The following is an 18,308-nucleotide window of genomic DNA, read 5'->3' on the forward strand; positions in this document are numbered from 1 at the left end:
GTATGTGTGTGTGTGTGTGTGTATGTATGCATGCGTTGGGGAGGGGGAGAGAGAGGGAGAGAGAATCCCAAGCAGGCTTTGTGCTGTCCGCACAGACCCCACTGCAGGGCTTGATCCCATGAGCCAGGAGATTATGCCCTAAGCCTAATCAAGAGTCGGACTCTTAACTGACTGAGCCATCCAGGTGCCCCCATGCGCAGGTTTTTGTGTGAACGTAAGTTTTCAACTTGTTTGGGTAAACACCAAGGGGCATGGTTGCTGGATTGTATGTTAAGACTGTTTAGCTTTGTTAAGAAATTTCCAGACTTCCTTTCAAAAGGGGTGTGTTGTGCTGTAGTACCACTAGCAACGAAGGAGAGTTCTCACTGCTCCACATCTTTGCCAGCATTTACTGTTGTCTGTCTTCTGCATTTTAGTCCTTCTCATAGGTCTGTAGTGGTGTCTCATGTTTTAATTTGCAGCTCCCTAATGATAGGTGATCTTGTGCATTTTTTCCTATGCTTGTTTGCTGTTTATCTATTCACTCCTGTGATGTGTCTGCACACATCTTTTGCTCATTTTTTTTTTAAATTTTTTAAATGTTTGTTTATTTTTGAGAGAGAGACAGAGTGTGAGCAGGGAGGGGCAGAGAGAGAGGGAGACACAGAATCCAAAACAGGCTCCAGGCCCCGAGCTGTCAGCACAGAGCCTGACATGGGGCTTGAACCCACGAGCTGTAAGATCATGACCTGAGCTGAAGTCGGATGCCCAACTGATTCAGCCACCCAGGCGCCCCTTATTTATTCATTTTTTAATGTTTACTTATTTTTGTGAGAGAGAGATAGACGGAGCACCTGCAGGGGAGGGGCAGAGGGAGAGGGAGACACAGAATCCAAAGCAGGCTCCAGGGTCCAAGCTGTCAGCACAGAGCCCAATGCAGGGCTCGAACCCACGAACTGTGAGATCGTGACCTGAGCCAAAGTCAGACGCTTAACTGATGGAGCCACCCAGGCCCCCTATCTTTTGCTCATTTTTAAATTGGGTGGTTTATTTTCCTACTGTTGAGTTTTTAGCATTCTTTGCATATTTTGGAAACAAGTTCTTGATCAGATACGTGTTTTGCAAAATTTTTTCCCCACTCTATAGCTTGTCTTTTTTTCCCTTTAATGTTTCTCAATTTTGAAGGATGATTTCACTGATAATGGGATCCTGGATTGGTAGTTGTTTTTCTTTCAACACTTAACTATTTCACTCCACCTTCTTCTTGCTTCTTACATGGTTTCTGATTCAGAAGAGAAGTCTGCTGTAATCCTTTCCTTATACATCTGTAGGCAAGGTGTTTTTCCCCCCGTCTTCTTCCCAGATATTTCTCTTTGTTTTTCTGCAGTTGGAATATAATGTACTTAGGTGGAGATTTTTGGCAATATACTGATACTTGATAGTCTCTGAACTTATGGATCTGTGGTTTGGTGTCTGTCATTAATTTTGGAAAACTTTCAGCCTCTACTGCTTTAAATATTTTTTTCTATTTCTTCTCCTTCTGGTGTTACCCTTATGTACACATTCTCTCTTTTGCAGTTATCTCACAGTTCTTGGATATTCTTTTCCTTTTTTAAAATTCTTTTTTCTTTTTGCATTTTAGTTTGGGAAGTTTCTATCGACATATATTTAAGTTCACTGACCCTTTTCGTTTCTGTTATATTGCTTTTGTTTTCTGACATTTCCTTTTGATTTGTTCTTAGAGTTTCCATCTCCCTGCTTATTGTAGCCATATCTATTGTTGCATGCTGTCTGCTTTTTCCATTACAGCCTGTAGCATATTAATTATAGTTATTGTATGTATTCATTTATTTATTTTAAAGACTTTTTTTAAAGTTTATTTATCTTGAGAGAGCGCACACACATGTGCATGATTGGGGTAGGAGCAGAGAGAATGGGGAATAGAGAGAATCACAAGCAGACTTTGCACTGTCAGTGCACAGCCTCAGGTGGGGCTCGAACTCACGAACTGCAAGGTCATGACCTGAGCCGAAACCAAGAGTCAGACGTGTAACTGACTGAGCCACCTAGGCACCCCTAATTGTAGCTATTTTAAATTCTTCGTCTCATAATTCCAGAATGTCCTTTTTATTTGAACCTGGTTCTGATACTTTGTCTCTTCAGCCTGTGCTTTTCTTGCCTTTTAGCATGCCTTGAAATGTTTGTTGAAAGCTGAACATGGTGCACTGGGGTATAGTAGAAAGTGAGGTAAATAGGCCTTTAGTGTGAGATTTTAAGTATATGTGCTTAGGCCATAGGCCATGTTTTTTGTTTGCTGGGACTATCTGTGTCAGAGGCTTTTTTCCTCTCTGTCCTTGTTTTTGTGTTCCCTGTTGTCTTTGGGTTTCCCCAAAAACTCTTTGTTAAACAGAATGTGTCTTTGAGTTCTGTCAGGTATAACCCACTGTTGTTATACTGGAGTCCTGTTGCTGTGGCTGTAAGTCATGGGGAGGGAAGATGTTCTATAATCTTATGATTGAATCTCCATTTTTCTTTAGGGAGTCAAAGTCCTGGGTTGTGACTTTCAGAAGATTTTCTTAGCCATTTTCACCCTCTTTCCTTAATTGAGACAGGAATGCTAGAGAGGCTCCAGTTTGCTAATTGCCTTTTCCCTAGGTCTGATGAGGCTCTGGTAGTCTCCTGTGAAGATAGCCCTTTGTTAAGGAAAGCACCATGCTCTGGGTATATTTCAAAATGATTTTTTTTTGTCACCTTCTTCCTTTTTTTTTTTTTTTTTTCTGTAATATTTCAAAATAGGTCTTAGACTTTATATTTCACCTAATAAATTCTTGGAAATATATCTCTAACCGATAGGGACATTATAACCACAGTGTCATCATCACATCAAACAAAATAATTCTTTCACATCACCTAATAACAAATTAATATTAAGATTTACTGGCTGTCTAAAAGGTACCCTTTTTGAGTTGGCTTATTCCACAGGGATCCAGATAAAGTCCACAGGCATTTTGTTACCATAGCTCTTGTTTTATTTAATAAAAGTGTTTGTTCTTTAAAAAAAAAAAAGCCATTTATTTGTTGAAGAAACTAGTTAATTTGTCCTAGAGATTAGTACTCATTCTTGGTTTGGGTTGTCTTTGTCCTTTTGTGGAAAATCAATTGACCATGTAGGTGCGGGGTTTGTTTCTGAATTCTGTGTTCTGTTCCACTGACGTGTGCCTGTCTTTTTACCAATGCCATGAAGTTTTGGTTACTATAGTTTTTCCTTTTCTTTCTTTCTTTCTTTCTTTCTTTCTTTCTTTCTTTCTTTCGACAGAGAGAGTGCAAGTAGGGGAGGAGCAAAGGGAGAAGGAGAGAAAGTCTCTTAAGCAGGCTCAGTCTGACATGGGGCTTGATCTCACTATTGTGAGGTCATGACCTGAGCCCAAATTAAGAGTCGGATGCTTAACCGACTGAGCCACCAAGGTGTCCCTTGGTTACTGTAGTTTTATAGTAAGTCTTGAACTCAGGTAATATGAGTCTTCCAACTTTGTTCTTTGAAAATGTAAAATTTAAGTGTATGATTGAGAGCCTGTTCTTATACTTAATTATATAATAGACTACTTGACTAGTGGACAACCTTGTGGTTTTTAATACTTCTGGTTTTTAACATAATTTCTAAAAGGAAATCTTTATAATATTTTATTTTATTAAAAAATTTTTTTAATATTTATTTATTTTTGAGAGAGAGAGAGACAGAACATGAGTTGGGGAGGGGCAGACAGAGAGGGAGACACAGAATCCGAAGCAGGTTCCAGGTTCTAAAATGTCACCACAGAGTCTGACGTGGGGCTCGAACTTACGGGCTGCAAGATCATGACCCAAGCTGAAGTCGGACACTTAACCAACTGAGCTACCCAGGCATCCCATGCAGCTGATGACTTTAAATTGATGCCAGTGCTCATTTACCATTCTGAAAATCCTAGGACCCTTAAGAATTATGCACAATCTACTCTGCCTGTGTTCTATAAATGGAACAACAAAGCCTTGATGACAACACATGTGTTTACAGCAGGGTTGACTGAATATTTTGGGTCTACTGTTGAGACCTAGTGCTCAGAAGAAAAGATATCTTTCAAAATATTACTGTTCATTAACAGTACACCAGCTCACCCAAGAGTTCTGATGGAGATGTAGATTAATGTTGTTTTCAGGCCTGCTACAAGGAGTCATTTCAACTTTCAAGTCTTATTATTTAAGATATACATTTTATAATGTTATAGCTGACCTAGACAGTGATTCCCGTGATGGATCTGGGAGAAATAAATTGAAAACCTTCTGGAAAGGATTCACCATTCTAGATGCCATTAAGAACATTTGTGATTTGTGGGAAGAGATTAAACTATCAACATTCACAGGAATTTGGAAGATGTTGATTTCCACTCTCATGGATGACTTTGAGGGGTTCTAGACTTCAGTGAAAGAAGTCACTGCAGATTCAGTGGAAATAGCAAGAGAACTAGCATTAGAAGTAGAGCCTGATGGTGTGACTGAATTCTTGCAGTCACATGATAAAACTTGAACGGATGAGGAGCTCTTAGGGATGAGCAAAGAAAGTGGTGCTTGAGATGGAATCTACTCCTGGTGAAGAGGTCATGATGATTGTTGAAATAATAACACAGGATTTAGAATATTATATAAATTGAGTTGTTAAAGCAGCAGCAGGGTTTGAGAGATTGACTCGTTTTGAAAGTTCTAGTGTGGGTAAAATGCTGTCAGACAACATCATATCCTACAGAGAAATTAGTTGACAGGGAGAGTCAAGTGATGGGACATACTTCATTATTGTATTTTAAGAAAGTGTCACAGCCACCCCAGCCTTCAGCAGCCACCCCCCTGATTAATCAGCAGCCATTTACATTGAGGCAAGACTCTCATCTAGCTAAAATATTATAACTCACTGAAAACCCAGATGATGATTATCGTTTTTTAGCAATAAGGTATTTTATTTTATTATTAGTTTTTAAATATTTATTTTGAGAGAGAGATAGTATGAGCAGGGGAGGGGTAGAGAGAGGGAAACAGAATCCCAAGTAGGCTCCATGCTCAGCGTGGACCCTGATGCAAAGCTCAGTCTCACAAACCGCGAGATCATGATCTGAGCTGAAATCAAGTGTTGGAGGCTTAACCAACTAAACCACCCAGGTGTGGCTAAAGTATTTTAAAATTAAAATATGTACATTGTTTTTTTAGGCATAATGTTAATGTACAGTTTAACTGACTATAGGGTAGCATGAACATGACTTTTATATGCTCTGGGGAACCAAAAAATTCATTTGACTAGCTTTATTGGTATATTTGCTTTATTGTGGTGGTCTGGAACCAAACCCACAATATCTCCAAGGTATGCCTGTTCCTTTCTACTCTATTAAGTTGCTCATGGAAAGCATCAAGTGGGAAAATATTTCTTACACTTTGTTACTCATCAGTGATGGTTGCAAGCTTCATTTCACATCATTATCTTACCACCATTACAATGGTCAAGGCTGTTTTGTAGTTTTCTAGCTTCTGGTTAAATTGATGGGAGAGCCAAATAGTTTTGGGAATGAATGGTGACTTCAGTTCCTCATGTTAAGTAGAATTCTACTCACCACTTACTGCCTAGGTAGCTTTAACTTAACTTGTCGTCTGTATAGTATGTTACCCCTCTTGGAAAGGTGTATCTGTTGCCTTCAAAGTTAGAAGGGATGAAACAGTTCTCTCAAAAGCTTTGAATGTTAGACTGATTAATTTTGTAGATCTCATTTTGTTCTTATTTTGAATTACCAAAATTTGTAAGTAAGGAGTTTTCAGAAAGCAAAATGGTGGATTGAATACGTGTATATTCTTGTTAACAAACATTTTTGGGATGTGTTTTAGATCTCCTGGAAACTTTGAAGCCTGATTACGTGGCGCCCTTGGTCCTTTGGCTTTGCCATGAGAGCTGTGAGGAAAACGGTGGCTTGTTTGAGGTATTTTGCACCTTCCTGCTTTCTCTCAAAGTAATATTTGTGTAATTAAACATAAAAAATGATTTAAGCATTAATATTTTCCACTTGCTCACATTTGGAAAGATCTGCATTATTTGATATCACTTGTATATTTTTCTTTAATGTTTATTTACTTATTTTGAGAGAGAGAGAGAGACAGAGAGACAGAGAGACAAAATGTGAATAGGGGAGGGGCAGAGAAAGAGGGAGAGAGAATCCCAAGCAGGCTCCATGTTGTCATCGCAGAGTCCAACGCGGGGCTTGATCTCAGGAACTGTGAGATCATGACCTGAGATAAAATCAGGAGTCGGGTGTTTAAGCAACTGAGCCACCCAGGTGCCCCTCACTTGTTTTTTTTAAATATTATAGTTAACTAAGGAACAAGTGTTGACAAATGTCCTTTTTTGAGAAAGAAATAGCAACTTGATAAATTCTGTTTTTCTTTCTTTCTTCATTTCTAATATGCTTAACAAATGAAAATGTGGCTGGTTAGAGGTGTTTAGTCAAATGAAGAAGGTTTTATTTGGTTTGGGAACCTGAATGTTAAAGTAGGAGGATAGAGCTTATGGTTCAGAGTCAGCCAGCCTGAGTTTTGAATTCTCTGTTTTGACAGTTGCTGGCTCGCTGGAATATTGTACAAATTAATGTCCCTGAGCATTAGTTTTCTTGGGCTTTTGTGACAACGAGAAATCCTATTTTTAAACTCTTAGCACTGGATCTAGTACATAACAGTTAGCCTTCAATTGTAACTGTTATGTCAGCATACCAGAAATTTAGTCTGGGCATGATAGGTCAGTAAACATAACCTATTATGTATTTTAACTTTAAGAATAAACATTCCTCTTTTTCCTCATTGTAGAGCTTTAAGTGTTTATTGTAAAAATAAGCACACATAATCCAAACATCCAGTGAGATCCAGTTTTCACTTTGTAATCAAAGTCCTTTTAGATCTCTTTATGCCAATTTATACATTTTTGATTCCTCATTTAAGTGTGATCTCTTTTTTCCCCCTAGTACTGTTATATTTTATATTTTATTTATTTATTTATTTAAAAAAAATTTTTTTTTTTCAACATTTTTTATTTATTTTTTTTGGGACAGAGAGAGACAGAGCATGAACGGGGGAGGGGCAGAGAGAGAGGGAGACACAGAATCGGAAACAGGCTCCAGGCTCCGAGCCATCAGCCCAGAGCCTGACGCGGGGCTCGAACTCACGGACCGCGAGATCGTGACCTGGCTGAAGTCGGACGCTTAACCGACTGCGCCACCCAGGCGCCCCTATATTTTAGATTCTCCGCCCCACCTTTATTTGATTCTCTGTGGTAATAATGAACCTGTTATATGAAGAATACTATGACATCCAAAAATATTTCTTGGTAGCAAAATTACCTGGCTTAGTTGGAAGTGAATGCTATATTAACCTGATGCATTTGAATAAAAACTTGATAAAATAAAAAATAATGTACACCTATCTAAGCAGAGATGTGTGCCTCCACTTTCTTAATGACAGACATTGCGAATTGTGGAAAATTAGAGGCGAAAAGAACTTTCTAAGAACTTTACAGATTTAATAATATCAAGCCATCTGGAGCTCAGAAGTTGGCCTGCCTTTTATGTCATTAAGGAATTTTTATTATTTTGTAGATAAAAATCGTATATGCTTTTATAGAAAAATTTAAATATACAGGAAAGTTTAGAGAAGAAAATAAAAACCTCCATATTACCCTTATCTGGAGATAACTACTATTAATATTTTTATGTATTCTTCCAGTCTTTTATTAGATTTGCATCTTTTAAAAAAATTTTTTTAATGTTTATTTATTTATTTTTTTAAAAAAAATTTTTTTTTTCAACGTTTTTTATTTATTTTTGGGACAGAGAGAGACAGAGCATGAACGGGGGAGAGGCAGAGAGAGAGGGAGACACAGAATCGGAAACAGGCTCCAGGCTCCGAGCCATCAGCCCAGAGCCTGACGCGGGGCTCAAACTCACGGACCGCGAGATCGTGACCTGGCTGAAGTCGGACGCTCAACCGACTGCGCCACCCAGGCGCCCCTATGTTTATTTATTTTTGAGGGAGAGACAGACATATAGAACACAAGCAGTGGAGGGGCAGGGTGAGAGGGAGACACAGAATCTGAAGCAGGTTCCAGGCAGTGTGCTGTCAGCAATGAGCCCAATGAGGGGCTTGAACCCACAAACCATGGGATCATGACCTGAGCCGAAGTTGGACACTTAACTGACTGAGCCACCCAGGCGCCCCTAGGTGTTTATCTTACACGAATAGTCTCTTTTCTTAGATATACATTTTATACATACAGCAAAACCTATAGGGACAACAAGGTCATGTTATACGTACAGTTTTATGTGTTTTGTATGTTGTGAACATTTTTAGTGAGGAACATTTGGTATGCATGATTGATAAAATACAGTAAGAAACATCTGTAATATCCCACCTTAAACCTTGAAATTAAGTTTTGCCACTGTTTGCCAAATTCTGAGAGGTACCTAGAGGGAGAGATAGAGATTCTTTGGCTCAGTTGGACCTCCTGTTTCTAGCGCCTGGAGGAGTTTCCAGCTTCTTGAGCCTCTCCCAAATACGGTACAATATGACATCTGTCTTGTCTGTTACCGAAACCACTGCTGACTTACCTACCCTGACAGCATCAGGGCTGACTGGTCTGTTGTAAAAGTTGTGGGCATATTCATATATAGGCAAAGGGTGATAAAAAGCCATGCCCTTGACCTGGAGCCACTAACCTGTGTGCTCTCTACTGATAACATATTCTGTTGTCCTCTGCCTGTGGAATTCTCATGATCAATTCTGACACATTGTAGTTGTGGGCTTGAAGATTTTTTTTTTTTTTTTTTTTTTTTTTTTAACATCAGACATTCTCTTCTGGGGATTCCCCTGCATGACCTCTAGAAAAAATGTGATCTTTCTGTGTGGCAACTAATATATTTGGTCGTTTGCCTTCTCTCTATAAAGATATCTTATTGAAACGACTATATGTAGTTGTTTAAGTCAAATCCTAATTTTATTTTCTTTCCTTTTTATGTTTTTCTTCACTAGATCTTTTTAGAGGGAGCTGTTATTTCATGCCTGTGTTGTTGGGACAATCTTACTATTTTATATTATTTAACCTTTATGGTTAGCTCATGAAGAATATTATTATCCTTATTTTACATAGGGGAAAACTTGGATTTAGGGTTCAAATGATTTGATGGGACTCATACAACTAGTCAGTAGAAGAAACTATCCTTTGTTTTTTTTTTTTTAAGTTTTTTTTTAATGTTTATTTATATTTGAGAGAGATGGAACATGAGCAGGGGAGGGGCAGAGAGAGGGAGACATAGAATCCCAGGCAGACTTTAGGCTCCAAGCTGTCAGCATGGAGCCCAATGCAGGGCTCGAACTCACAAACAGCGAGATGATGACCTGAGTCGAAGTTGGACGCTTAACCATCTGAGTCACCCAGGCGGCCCTAAAGCCTTAGTTTCTGACATCAGTCATGCTTTTCTACCACATGCATTGTCTACCACCTAATGCTGCTTTGTATTTCTACTGTGGTAACATGAACAAAGCAAAATCATGGAGGCCCATGGACTTTTGTAGAACTGTGTTATTTTCATCCATTGTCATCTAGCCTTCTAATACTCTTAGTATGACACCTGCCTGTTTTTCTATTAAAAAATCCTCTTTGTGATCCGTTTTAGATGGTATAACTGTCTTCCCCTCTTTTTGGTAGGTTGGAGGAGGATGGATTGGAAAATGTAAGTCTCTTCTAGTTTTTCATTTGCCGTATATTGTTTCTGTATTTTTAACCTTGCACATCCAGTTGGAGCTGGGTAAAGGTCTTGCCAAATGGCTAACTATTGGAGCTCGTGCATGCATATTCTGCCTCAAACATGGGTATACCAATAGGCATTCTAAAATGTGGAAGCTGTCCTGAAGGCCTTTGGCATTTTCAAGAAACTGTTGAGGATTTTTTCCCCTGTTGGCAGTCCTTATTCAGGAGTTGTCTGGCCTGTGCGTAACTGGCTGTTCCTTCAGACGGCACAGTCTGTTTGTCCTCCTGTGTCCTCCTATGTCTCTGGCATCCCACATTATTATTATTTTTTTAATAAAGTTTATTTATTTTTGAGAGAGATATAGAGCATGTGCATATGCGTGAGTTGGGGAGGGGCAGATAGAGAAGGAAAGAGAGAATCCCAGGCAGGCTCCACACGGTCAGCATGGAGCCTGATGCTGGGGCTTGAACTCAGGAACCATGGGATCATGTCCTGAGCCGAAATCAGGATGCGTAATTGACTGAGACACCCAGGTGCCCCCACATGATTGTTCTTGCTGTTTCTGCAGAGTAATGAGTGAGAGAGGGGGCTGTTTTGTAAAGATGGGAAGAGTCTTGTCCTAGAGAGCACAGCAGGAAAATTTTCCAATTCTCTTGTTTGATTCTTTTCTTCCTTGGGGCTATGAGACATCAGGAGGTAATGGTCAGGAATCACAGGGGACAACTTGCTGAGACAGAAATTGCAACTGATGTCTGGAAATTGTTGCCCTCTGGTCCAATAGTGAACTCATTTGGCTTCAACCATCTCTTTCCCCAGCTCCCCAGTCTTGTGAGTTCCACATTGGACAATTGCTTCATGACATTTAAAAAAATTGTGAAAAATTCCAGTATCCCAAATCAAGTTTTCAGTTGGCTGCTGGTATCAGAATTAATGAAATTATTTAAAAGGTTGTCATTACTGGAGGGCATTGATATAGCATAGAGTATCAATATTTTCATCATTAATGACTATTCTCTTTGGTTATCAAAGTAACGTATATTACTCAAGCATTGTTCAACATAAGTGTCTCAGGATATCCATTTAAGAAAGGAAATGTTGCAATAAAAGTTTTTTCTGAGACTTTGTCAATAAGAAAACTCTAGAAGCATGTATTTCTGTCATTGCCTGAGACAAAGCTTCAATTTAATAATCATCAAAATCTGACCAATATGTTTAAATAAGGTTACTAGTGGTTATTTTATTCCTTGGGCTTTTTTGAAAGGCAACAGTCTTAAAAATTCTCCTCACAGAATTTCTACAGCAATAATGATTTTTGTGAATCTGCCCTATTCTAGTTGACTTCCTGTGAAAAAGGAGCAAAGAGCAAAGGGAGGCATGAGGGAATTATCTGGGGCTATGTGACATATTAATTTGGTTATCCCTCACTTTGCTGTTTAGCAAAGATCTTGAAGTATATTACCTGAGTGATCTTTGGTCATGAAGTCAGTCTTTTGGTGTGATTGTCTATAATTAAAATTTTTATGATTGAGCATTACAGTCTTCCTTTAGTAGTATCTGGCATGGTCAGAGGAGAGCTGTTTCCCTTCAGCTTTACATATGTATGTATGTATATATATATACACACACACACACACACATATGTATATATACATATGTGTATATATATTTTTTTAAATTCACATTATCCTCATGGGATTATCATCTCAAGAACAACTTCTTTAAAGTCATGTAGTATAACTCTTCAGATGTTAGACTCATTTTGTCCCCCCTGAATTCCTTTCTCTTGCAGTTAAAAAAAATTCAAGGGTCTCAGATGAGTTTTACTTCCTGTGTCCCTTTTAAACTCTGTGCTTAGCTTCTTCGTTTTGTTTCTGTACGTTTCTGTACGTTTGTTTCAGTACGCTGGGAGCGGTCCCTTGGAGCCATCGTAAGACAGAAGAATCAACCCATGACCCCCGAGGGGGTGAAGGCTAATTGGAAGAAGATCTGTGACTTTGAGAATGCCACCAAGCCCCAGAGAATTCAAGGTAGAGGCCCAGATCCCTTCACTCCTGGCTGGGGAGCCAGAGGCAACAAAGCATTCTCTTCTCTTAGGGACCTGTCTTCTGTTTTTAACTAGTGCATGTTTTTTGCGCCAGGAGCTATTAGAACTCTTCAGATTTAAGATATGTATGTCAACCCCCACTGTCACTTTTTCTGTTTTGTTTTGTAATCCTGTGTTTTGGGTGTATGTCCGGGTGGGGGATAGTACAAGTTGTTCACCCTTCTGTGCTTCCTCCCTGATGGTTCGTTTCAGAGTCTTCTCTTATCTAACCAGTCACTGCTTACCTCACCTGGTTTTTCTCTGTTTCCCAAAAAGTTCACATAGGCCAGTTTTATTTAGGCTTAGCTCTTTTCTGTCTAATGAGTAGCTTTTGTGTTGTTTTATCCCTTCGTCTTTGTTGCTGTGTCTCTGCCCTTCTAAAATGCCCTTTCCTGGGGCACCTGGGTGGTTCAGTCAGTTAGGCGTCTGCTTCTTGATTTCAGCTCAGGTCATGATCTCACAGTTTTGTGAGTTCGAGCCCCACGTCAGCGTAGAGCTTGAGATTCTTCCCCTCTCTCTGCCCCTCCCCTGCTCTCACTGTCTCTATCTTTCTCAAAAATAAATGAGAAGAAACTTCAAAATGCCCCTTCCTGCCTTTATCACCTGTGCTGACCCGAGTACTTCTCTTAAAATCAAAACCCAAGCCCTGGATGTTCAACCAAACCTCCCCAGATATTTCAGGCTACATTGATTTCTCTCTTAGCTGGACTCTGACCACTTAGCATCTGCTCAGAGCTGCTTTTGTTTCGTAAATATGTGGTTTCTTAACGGCACAGTAAGGTCCTTTGGAGGCGGAGACTGTGTCTTGGAGGTACTTCTTTTGTGTTTGGTGCTCGCTTGGAGCCAAACTCAGAAAGGATTCAGCAAATGCTTACTCCCTGGAATTATCGAGTTGTCTATGATTTGCCGTAGAAATAGGCAACCAGCAAAAGGCACATTGTTTTTTTTCTAGTGTAACTCACATATGCATGTAGTATATGAAGTTTATTTTTACTTATTTACTTATTTTTTTAGTATACGGAGTTTAAAGGACTCTTCTGGGAAAGATAATGATTCAGGGTTATTTTGTAGACAGATCTTTTTTTTTTTTTTTTTTCCTCTTAGTAATTTTATATTCAGTGTTTGGTAGGGGAATATATCTCAAAAAATGACTCTTCTCGTTTTTTTTTCCTCCTTAATGACACTTTCCTGCCTGCTGGTACCCTCATTGAAATTTTCATTATGCTCTTTCTCAACCAGATGATAACACGATTGTAATGTCCTTAATGGTAGCATTTCTTGTATTCCATATTTTTCTGTTTGTGATAAATTTAGCCATCATTGAAAATGAATGAAAGGAAAAAGAAAGAAGTACATTAAAAACTTTCCTCTGATGTCCAAGTTCCACTGTATTGCCTTAAAAGTATTCTAAAGAAAAAGCTAAACGAATTACGTAATTCTAAATGAAAATATACCTCTAAGTGTTAAAAGTAGAGTTAGAAGAAACATGTCACATTTTTCTGCAGAACTGATCATGGCTTACAGATGATGGAACTAAATCCCAGAAAAGTGCCGTAACTGGCCCAAGCTTTCTCAGTGTTTGAGCCACATTAACTCAGGTTGCCCGTATCTCTGTGTGTCCTTTCAGCCTGTAGCAAGGTAACTTTCAGTTAAAAGCCTCCTTCTGGCAGCATTCTTAGTGGGGCGGTGAAGGGAGGATTCGGAGGCAAGAAGCTGGCTGATATCCCTGGTCACACCACAGTTTGTGGTTTGCTTATAGATTGTGTCCAAGGTTAGAAAGAGGCCTGTACCTGTCAGGTTTGTTAGGTCTCAGAGTCCTTGGAATCTTCTGGCATATGTGGCAGCCCCATGAGTCTCCTTTATTAACCTTTTAGACCCCAGAACAGTAGCTTCTGAACCCTGTCTGAAGTCTCTGGTCGTAATGATGGTTTTCTCTGGACGAATTTTTAGTACCGACTTCAGAGCTATCACTTGAGACGTGGGTGGGGGGTTCGGAGGATAATCTTGGCATTGTTCCATCCTGGAGGAGGGGTGATGATGGCGAGAAAGGGAAATTTGTTTTTCCTTCACCAAAAATTGCATGTCTCTGGACAAGGGTCCCACTTTACAGAGCTGTAAAATTGATCAAAGACATTGCAAAGCTCAGTGCCTCTTTGGAATCAAAACCCAGGAAGAGTATGTTGGACAATGGCTTGTTTTCCATTGACAACACCCAGTGATCTTTGGTCTATTTCGGAGTCTTTCACAGCTTCTTCCTTTAATAGTCCTACCTCATATATTCAGTTCATGAGTGCCTGTGAAGGTCCTGTGGCAGGCTTGCTCACTGTTAGAGGAATGATTATCGAGCACGTTGTCACTTTTCTTAGTCATGTCTTGTGACAGAAGCATCCTTGTTGTTATTACTGTTTAGAATCAATTGGCAGTATAATTGGAGTTATAAGTAAAATCGATTCAGATGGAGGAGTTTCGACAAATCATATGAGTCACGCAGCATCGACAGCACCATCAGGATTTGTAAGTTGGGGAGAAAAGCCTAAAAGCTGTGCCTTTTGTTGAGATCCTCTCTTTTCTTTCTTTTTTTTTTTTTTTTTTCCTTTTTCTCTTTTCTCTCATACAAAAATGTTATTTTCCAAGCTATTAGTCCATTGTTAAATAGGAAAGATAAGTGACAAGACTTTTCTTAAAATATGTACTAAATATTTATAGAATTTGAATGAACATGAGGCTAAGATGTAGCCTTATGTAACTTTTACTTTCTTTTCTTCAGTATAATTACACAAGTGTCTTTTTTTTTTTTTGGTAGTATTCTTGATAATTCTACTGTAGTTACTGTTTTTTCTAACTTTTTAGAAAAGGATATCTAAGTGCCTCTTTTGAGTCATTTTTTTTTTAGGGAAAGCATTGATAGATTGTATTTTGGAACTATTTCAACATCGCTGCAAATAAAGGACCTCCGACTGTGTAGAAATTCTGATGGAATAGTGGTTATATCTCATGTGAAGTTTGCTGATTTACTGTCGCCTTGAAACAAAAAAATGTAGTGCATAAATAGTGAGAAATAAATCATTTGATGCATTTGGTTTTGGTGTTTTGTGACTCAGGGCAGATAGAGTGATAATGTTAACAATCTAATTTTAACCCTGAGAATATGATTGGGTTATAAATATGACTTTATCCTAGAATAGGGGTTGGCAAACTTTTCCGGGAAAGGGCCAGATAGTAGATGTTTTAGGCTTTGTGGATCACCTACCCTTCCTGGTCACATGTTCTTCCTGTTTTTCTTTTTTTTAAACCACTCTTTAAGAATGTAAAAACCATTCTTAGCTCTCAGCCCTTGTTTGTGGACTCCTGTTTTGGAATAAAAGTGATTGACAATTGGACATCATTGCTTTTTAGCCCAGTATCAACTTCACACATTAGCAAGACATATCATCATTAAGTAGAAAAATACAATATCCAGTTTGATGAGGGACATTCCCAGCCAGGAACTTAAGGTAAAATCTCATTTTAACTAAAACCATTCTGAGGCCATCTAATTTACAAGCATGAAGCAGCGTTTTGCTCTTTTTACATTTAATTTTATACAGTAGCTCCTGTAGGGCGATTCACTATCACTATTTATGACCTATTCATTATTATTACTATTTTTTTGTATTTTTGAGTTTGTAATAGTTGCTGAATTAATTGGGCTTCTCACCGTCAGAGATAGGAAATTTGAAAATGAGACATACTGTTAGTAAGAAGCAAATTATAAAAAAAGTTCTTATCTGTAAATGAAGTCCTTTCCCACACACTTTCTAATTGGTTTCTATTAAAATAAAATCTAATGAAACAATTATGACACTCCATGAAATTCACCAACATGACATTCTATTCACCTGTCTTCAAAAGCAAAAACCAGGTACGTAAGCAGTTAATAGTTTTGAAAAAGTTAAAATGTTAAGGATTTGACAAAAATATCACTGAAAAAACACTTTCGTATACCTTTCTCATAGGCTGGAGCCATTGGCTATAAATTCCCTCCATTTTCTTCTGCTTACACGGAGCTGGAAACTATTATGTATGCCCTTGGCGTGGGAGCATCGGTGAAGGAGCCAAAAGATATGAAATTTATATACGAAGGAAGCTCTGACTTCTCCTGTTTGCCTACATTTGGAGTTGTCGTAGCTCAGAAACCTTTAGTAGGTGGAGGGTTAGGAGGGGTTCCTGAGCTTCCGATCAGCTTGGAAAAGGTAAGAGTAATAAGAAACCTTTATTTTGCTTTTCTTTGGTTTCTTCAAATATGATTGATAAATGTCACATTGTTTGCGGGCATATGTATTAATAAAATAGTTTGTCATGGTTGGTTCAGGAATAAAGATTTAGCATATCTTTTGATTTTCCTTTCTGAGCATATAAGAGAAGAGACTTAGTTGAAAGGACAAGCAGAAAGAAGAAAACAGCAATTAGGTCCAGTCCTACGACCCTGACATAATGTTCTCAATCCTCTCTCTGCCATTTGCTTGCTGTTTGACCAAGGGTACAGAACTTTCTGAAGCTTTGGTTTCCTTATCTATAAGATGGATGTGATAACTCTTGCTTGATGATAGTGGTGAGGGAGCAAGCCAGGTAATGATCTGGGAAGAGTATTTGAGCCAGAGAGAACAAGTGTAAAAGGCCCTGAGGCAGATGCATACTTGGCTTGTTTTTGGAGCAGCAAGGGGGCCAGTCTGTTACAGGATGAACCGGGGGTGGGGCATGTGGTAGGAGAAGAGGGCCTTGTGGTCATTATAAGGATTTTAGCTTATGCTCTGATTAACTAACATGGGAGACAGTCTGTAGTGCTTTGAACTGAGGAGTGATATGATCTGGCTGTGTTGACTCACAGGGTCATTTTTGCTTCTGTGTGGAGAATAGATTATATGGGGGCCAAGCCGAAGCAGGCAAACCAGTTAAGAGTCTCTTATAGTAATTTAAACAAAAGGCTGGATGTGAGTCGAAGGAAGGAGGAGTCAAAGATGAAGTTTTTTGTAACTGGGATGAAATATATGCATGTATGTCTCTATCCATGATTTATAATTAACTATATACAATATATTTAGTATGTATAGTAGTTATATAGAATATATATATAACAAGATAGATGTATACAGTTACCTCAAGGTGGGGATGGTCAGGAGTTGGTTTTGGACAAACCTGAGATTCTCTTATACAATCCAGTAGAGATGTAAAATGGGCAGTTGAATATGTGAGTCATGAGTTTGGGGGGTAGCGGTCTCGCTGGGGTTCTTAGACTTGAAGTGGTATTTGAAGACCCAAGACTAGATGAAATCACGTAGCGTAACATGTGAGTGTAGGTAGAGAAGAGCCTGAGCTCAGGGACTGGACTCTACAAGTGTTGAAAGGTTGAAGACATGAGGAGGAATCAGCAAGGGAGACCGAGAAGGAATGGCTGGCAAGGTATGAGCTCTGAGGAATAGCGGGAGAATGTGGTATCTGAGAAGCAAAATGGACAAGTCGTTTCAAGAAGGAAGGTGTGAACAACTGTGAGAAAGCTTTTGAGGTGGGGCATGTTTCATTTCTTGGAGTCAAGAATGAGTCCAGGGATAGCTGTTGAATCCTAGAGCTGTGAGCCAGTTTCTCTGGCTTTGGTGATTGGAGGACCCATTTACTGGAGGAGCGGTTCGCCCATTGCTGCTCTGAATCTGTGAGAACTTATTTTATTTGAGTATCTGATGAGTTGGGAGGGAGGCAAGAGATATGGACCAGGCAGTTTGTTGTTTTAGTCACTGCCCCATGGTATTTGCTGCATACAGTTCTGTTTGAATAATTGAAATGCAAACAGTCAAAGCAAATGTTTCAGAATTCTGCACTGTACTCCTTCAGAGTCAGGAGGAGTTGGAAAAATCATGAATGGTGTTCAGAATCTGTGGCCAGAAATAATAGCCCTCTTGAATTGAAATCCCTGTCTTCCCACCTTGAGTGTCCAGGCCCTTTGATACGGTGGGCCATCCTCCATTTGTCTCATTTTTTTCTCCTTCTGGGTTCAGAGGAAGACAGAATTAAAGGTGTCCCATGGCAGTGGGGTGTGGTCATTTGAGTATATGGGTCAGATTTTGTTTTTTCTGTCCTATTATTTTCCTACATATATTGGTGTATTCTTGCTTCCATACATTGAGGTTAAGTGTCTCTCGAGTTACACAGTGTCCTTAGTATCTACTGATAGTTAATTTATAAGATGCATCTATGTCTATTTTTGTATCTATAGATAATTTGTAAGATATCACACTAAGGAAATACGGACAATGATAGTGCTTTGAACATGGTTGTAATTACTTTGAACATGGTTGTAATACTCTCTTGTGTTTTAGTTGAGTTGTTTGTATTTGGTACATGTGATTTGAAATTCATTTAAAACTTTTATTTTATTTTATTTTATTTTATTTTATTTTATTTTATTTTATTTT

At 38.9% G+C, this 18,308-nt stretch overlaps 1 protein-coding gene across 1 annotated transcript in view; it reads left to right on the top strand.

Moving 5' to 3' along the window:
- HSD17B4 (hydroxysteroid 17-beta dehydrogenase 4) overlaps positions 1-18,308 on the top strand; it is an 84,820-nt gene that overhangs the window by 22,990 nt on the left and 43,522 nt on the right. The window contains exons 9-13 of the mRNA XM_049648431.1: positions 5,878-5,969; positions 9,737-9,761; positions 11,678-11,806; positions 14,273-14,376; positions 15,858-16,094. Coding sequence (XP_049504388.1) covers positions 5,878-5,969; positions 9,737-9,761; positions 11,678-11,806; positions 14,273-14,376; positions 15,858-16,094 — 587 coding nt within the window. The remainder of the gene's footprint in view (positions 1-5,877; positions 5,970-9,736; positions 9,762-11,677; positions 11,807-14,272; positions 14,377-15,857; positions 16,095-18,308) is intronic.

Source organism: Panthera uncia (genome assembly GCF_023721935.1).
Source record: "Panthera uncia isolate 11264 chromosome A1 unlocalized genomic scaffold, Puncia_PCG_1.0 HiC_scaffold_17, whole genome shotgun sequence".
NCBI lineage: Eukaryota > Metazoa > Chordata > Mammalia > Carnivora > Felidae > Panthera > Panthera uncia.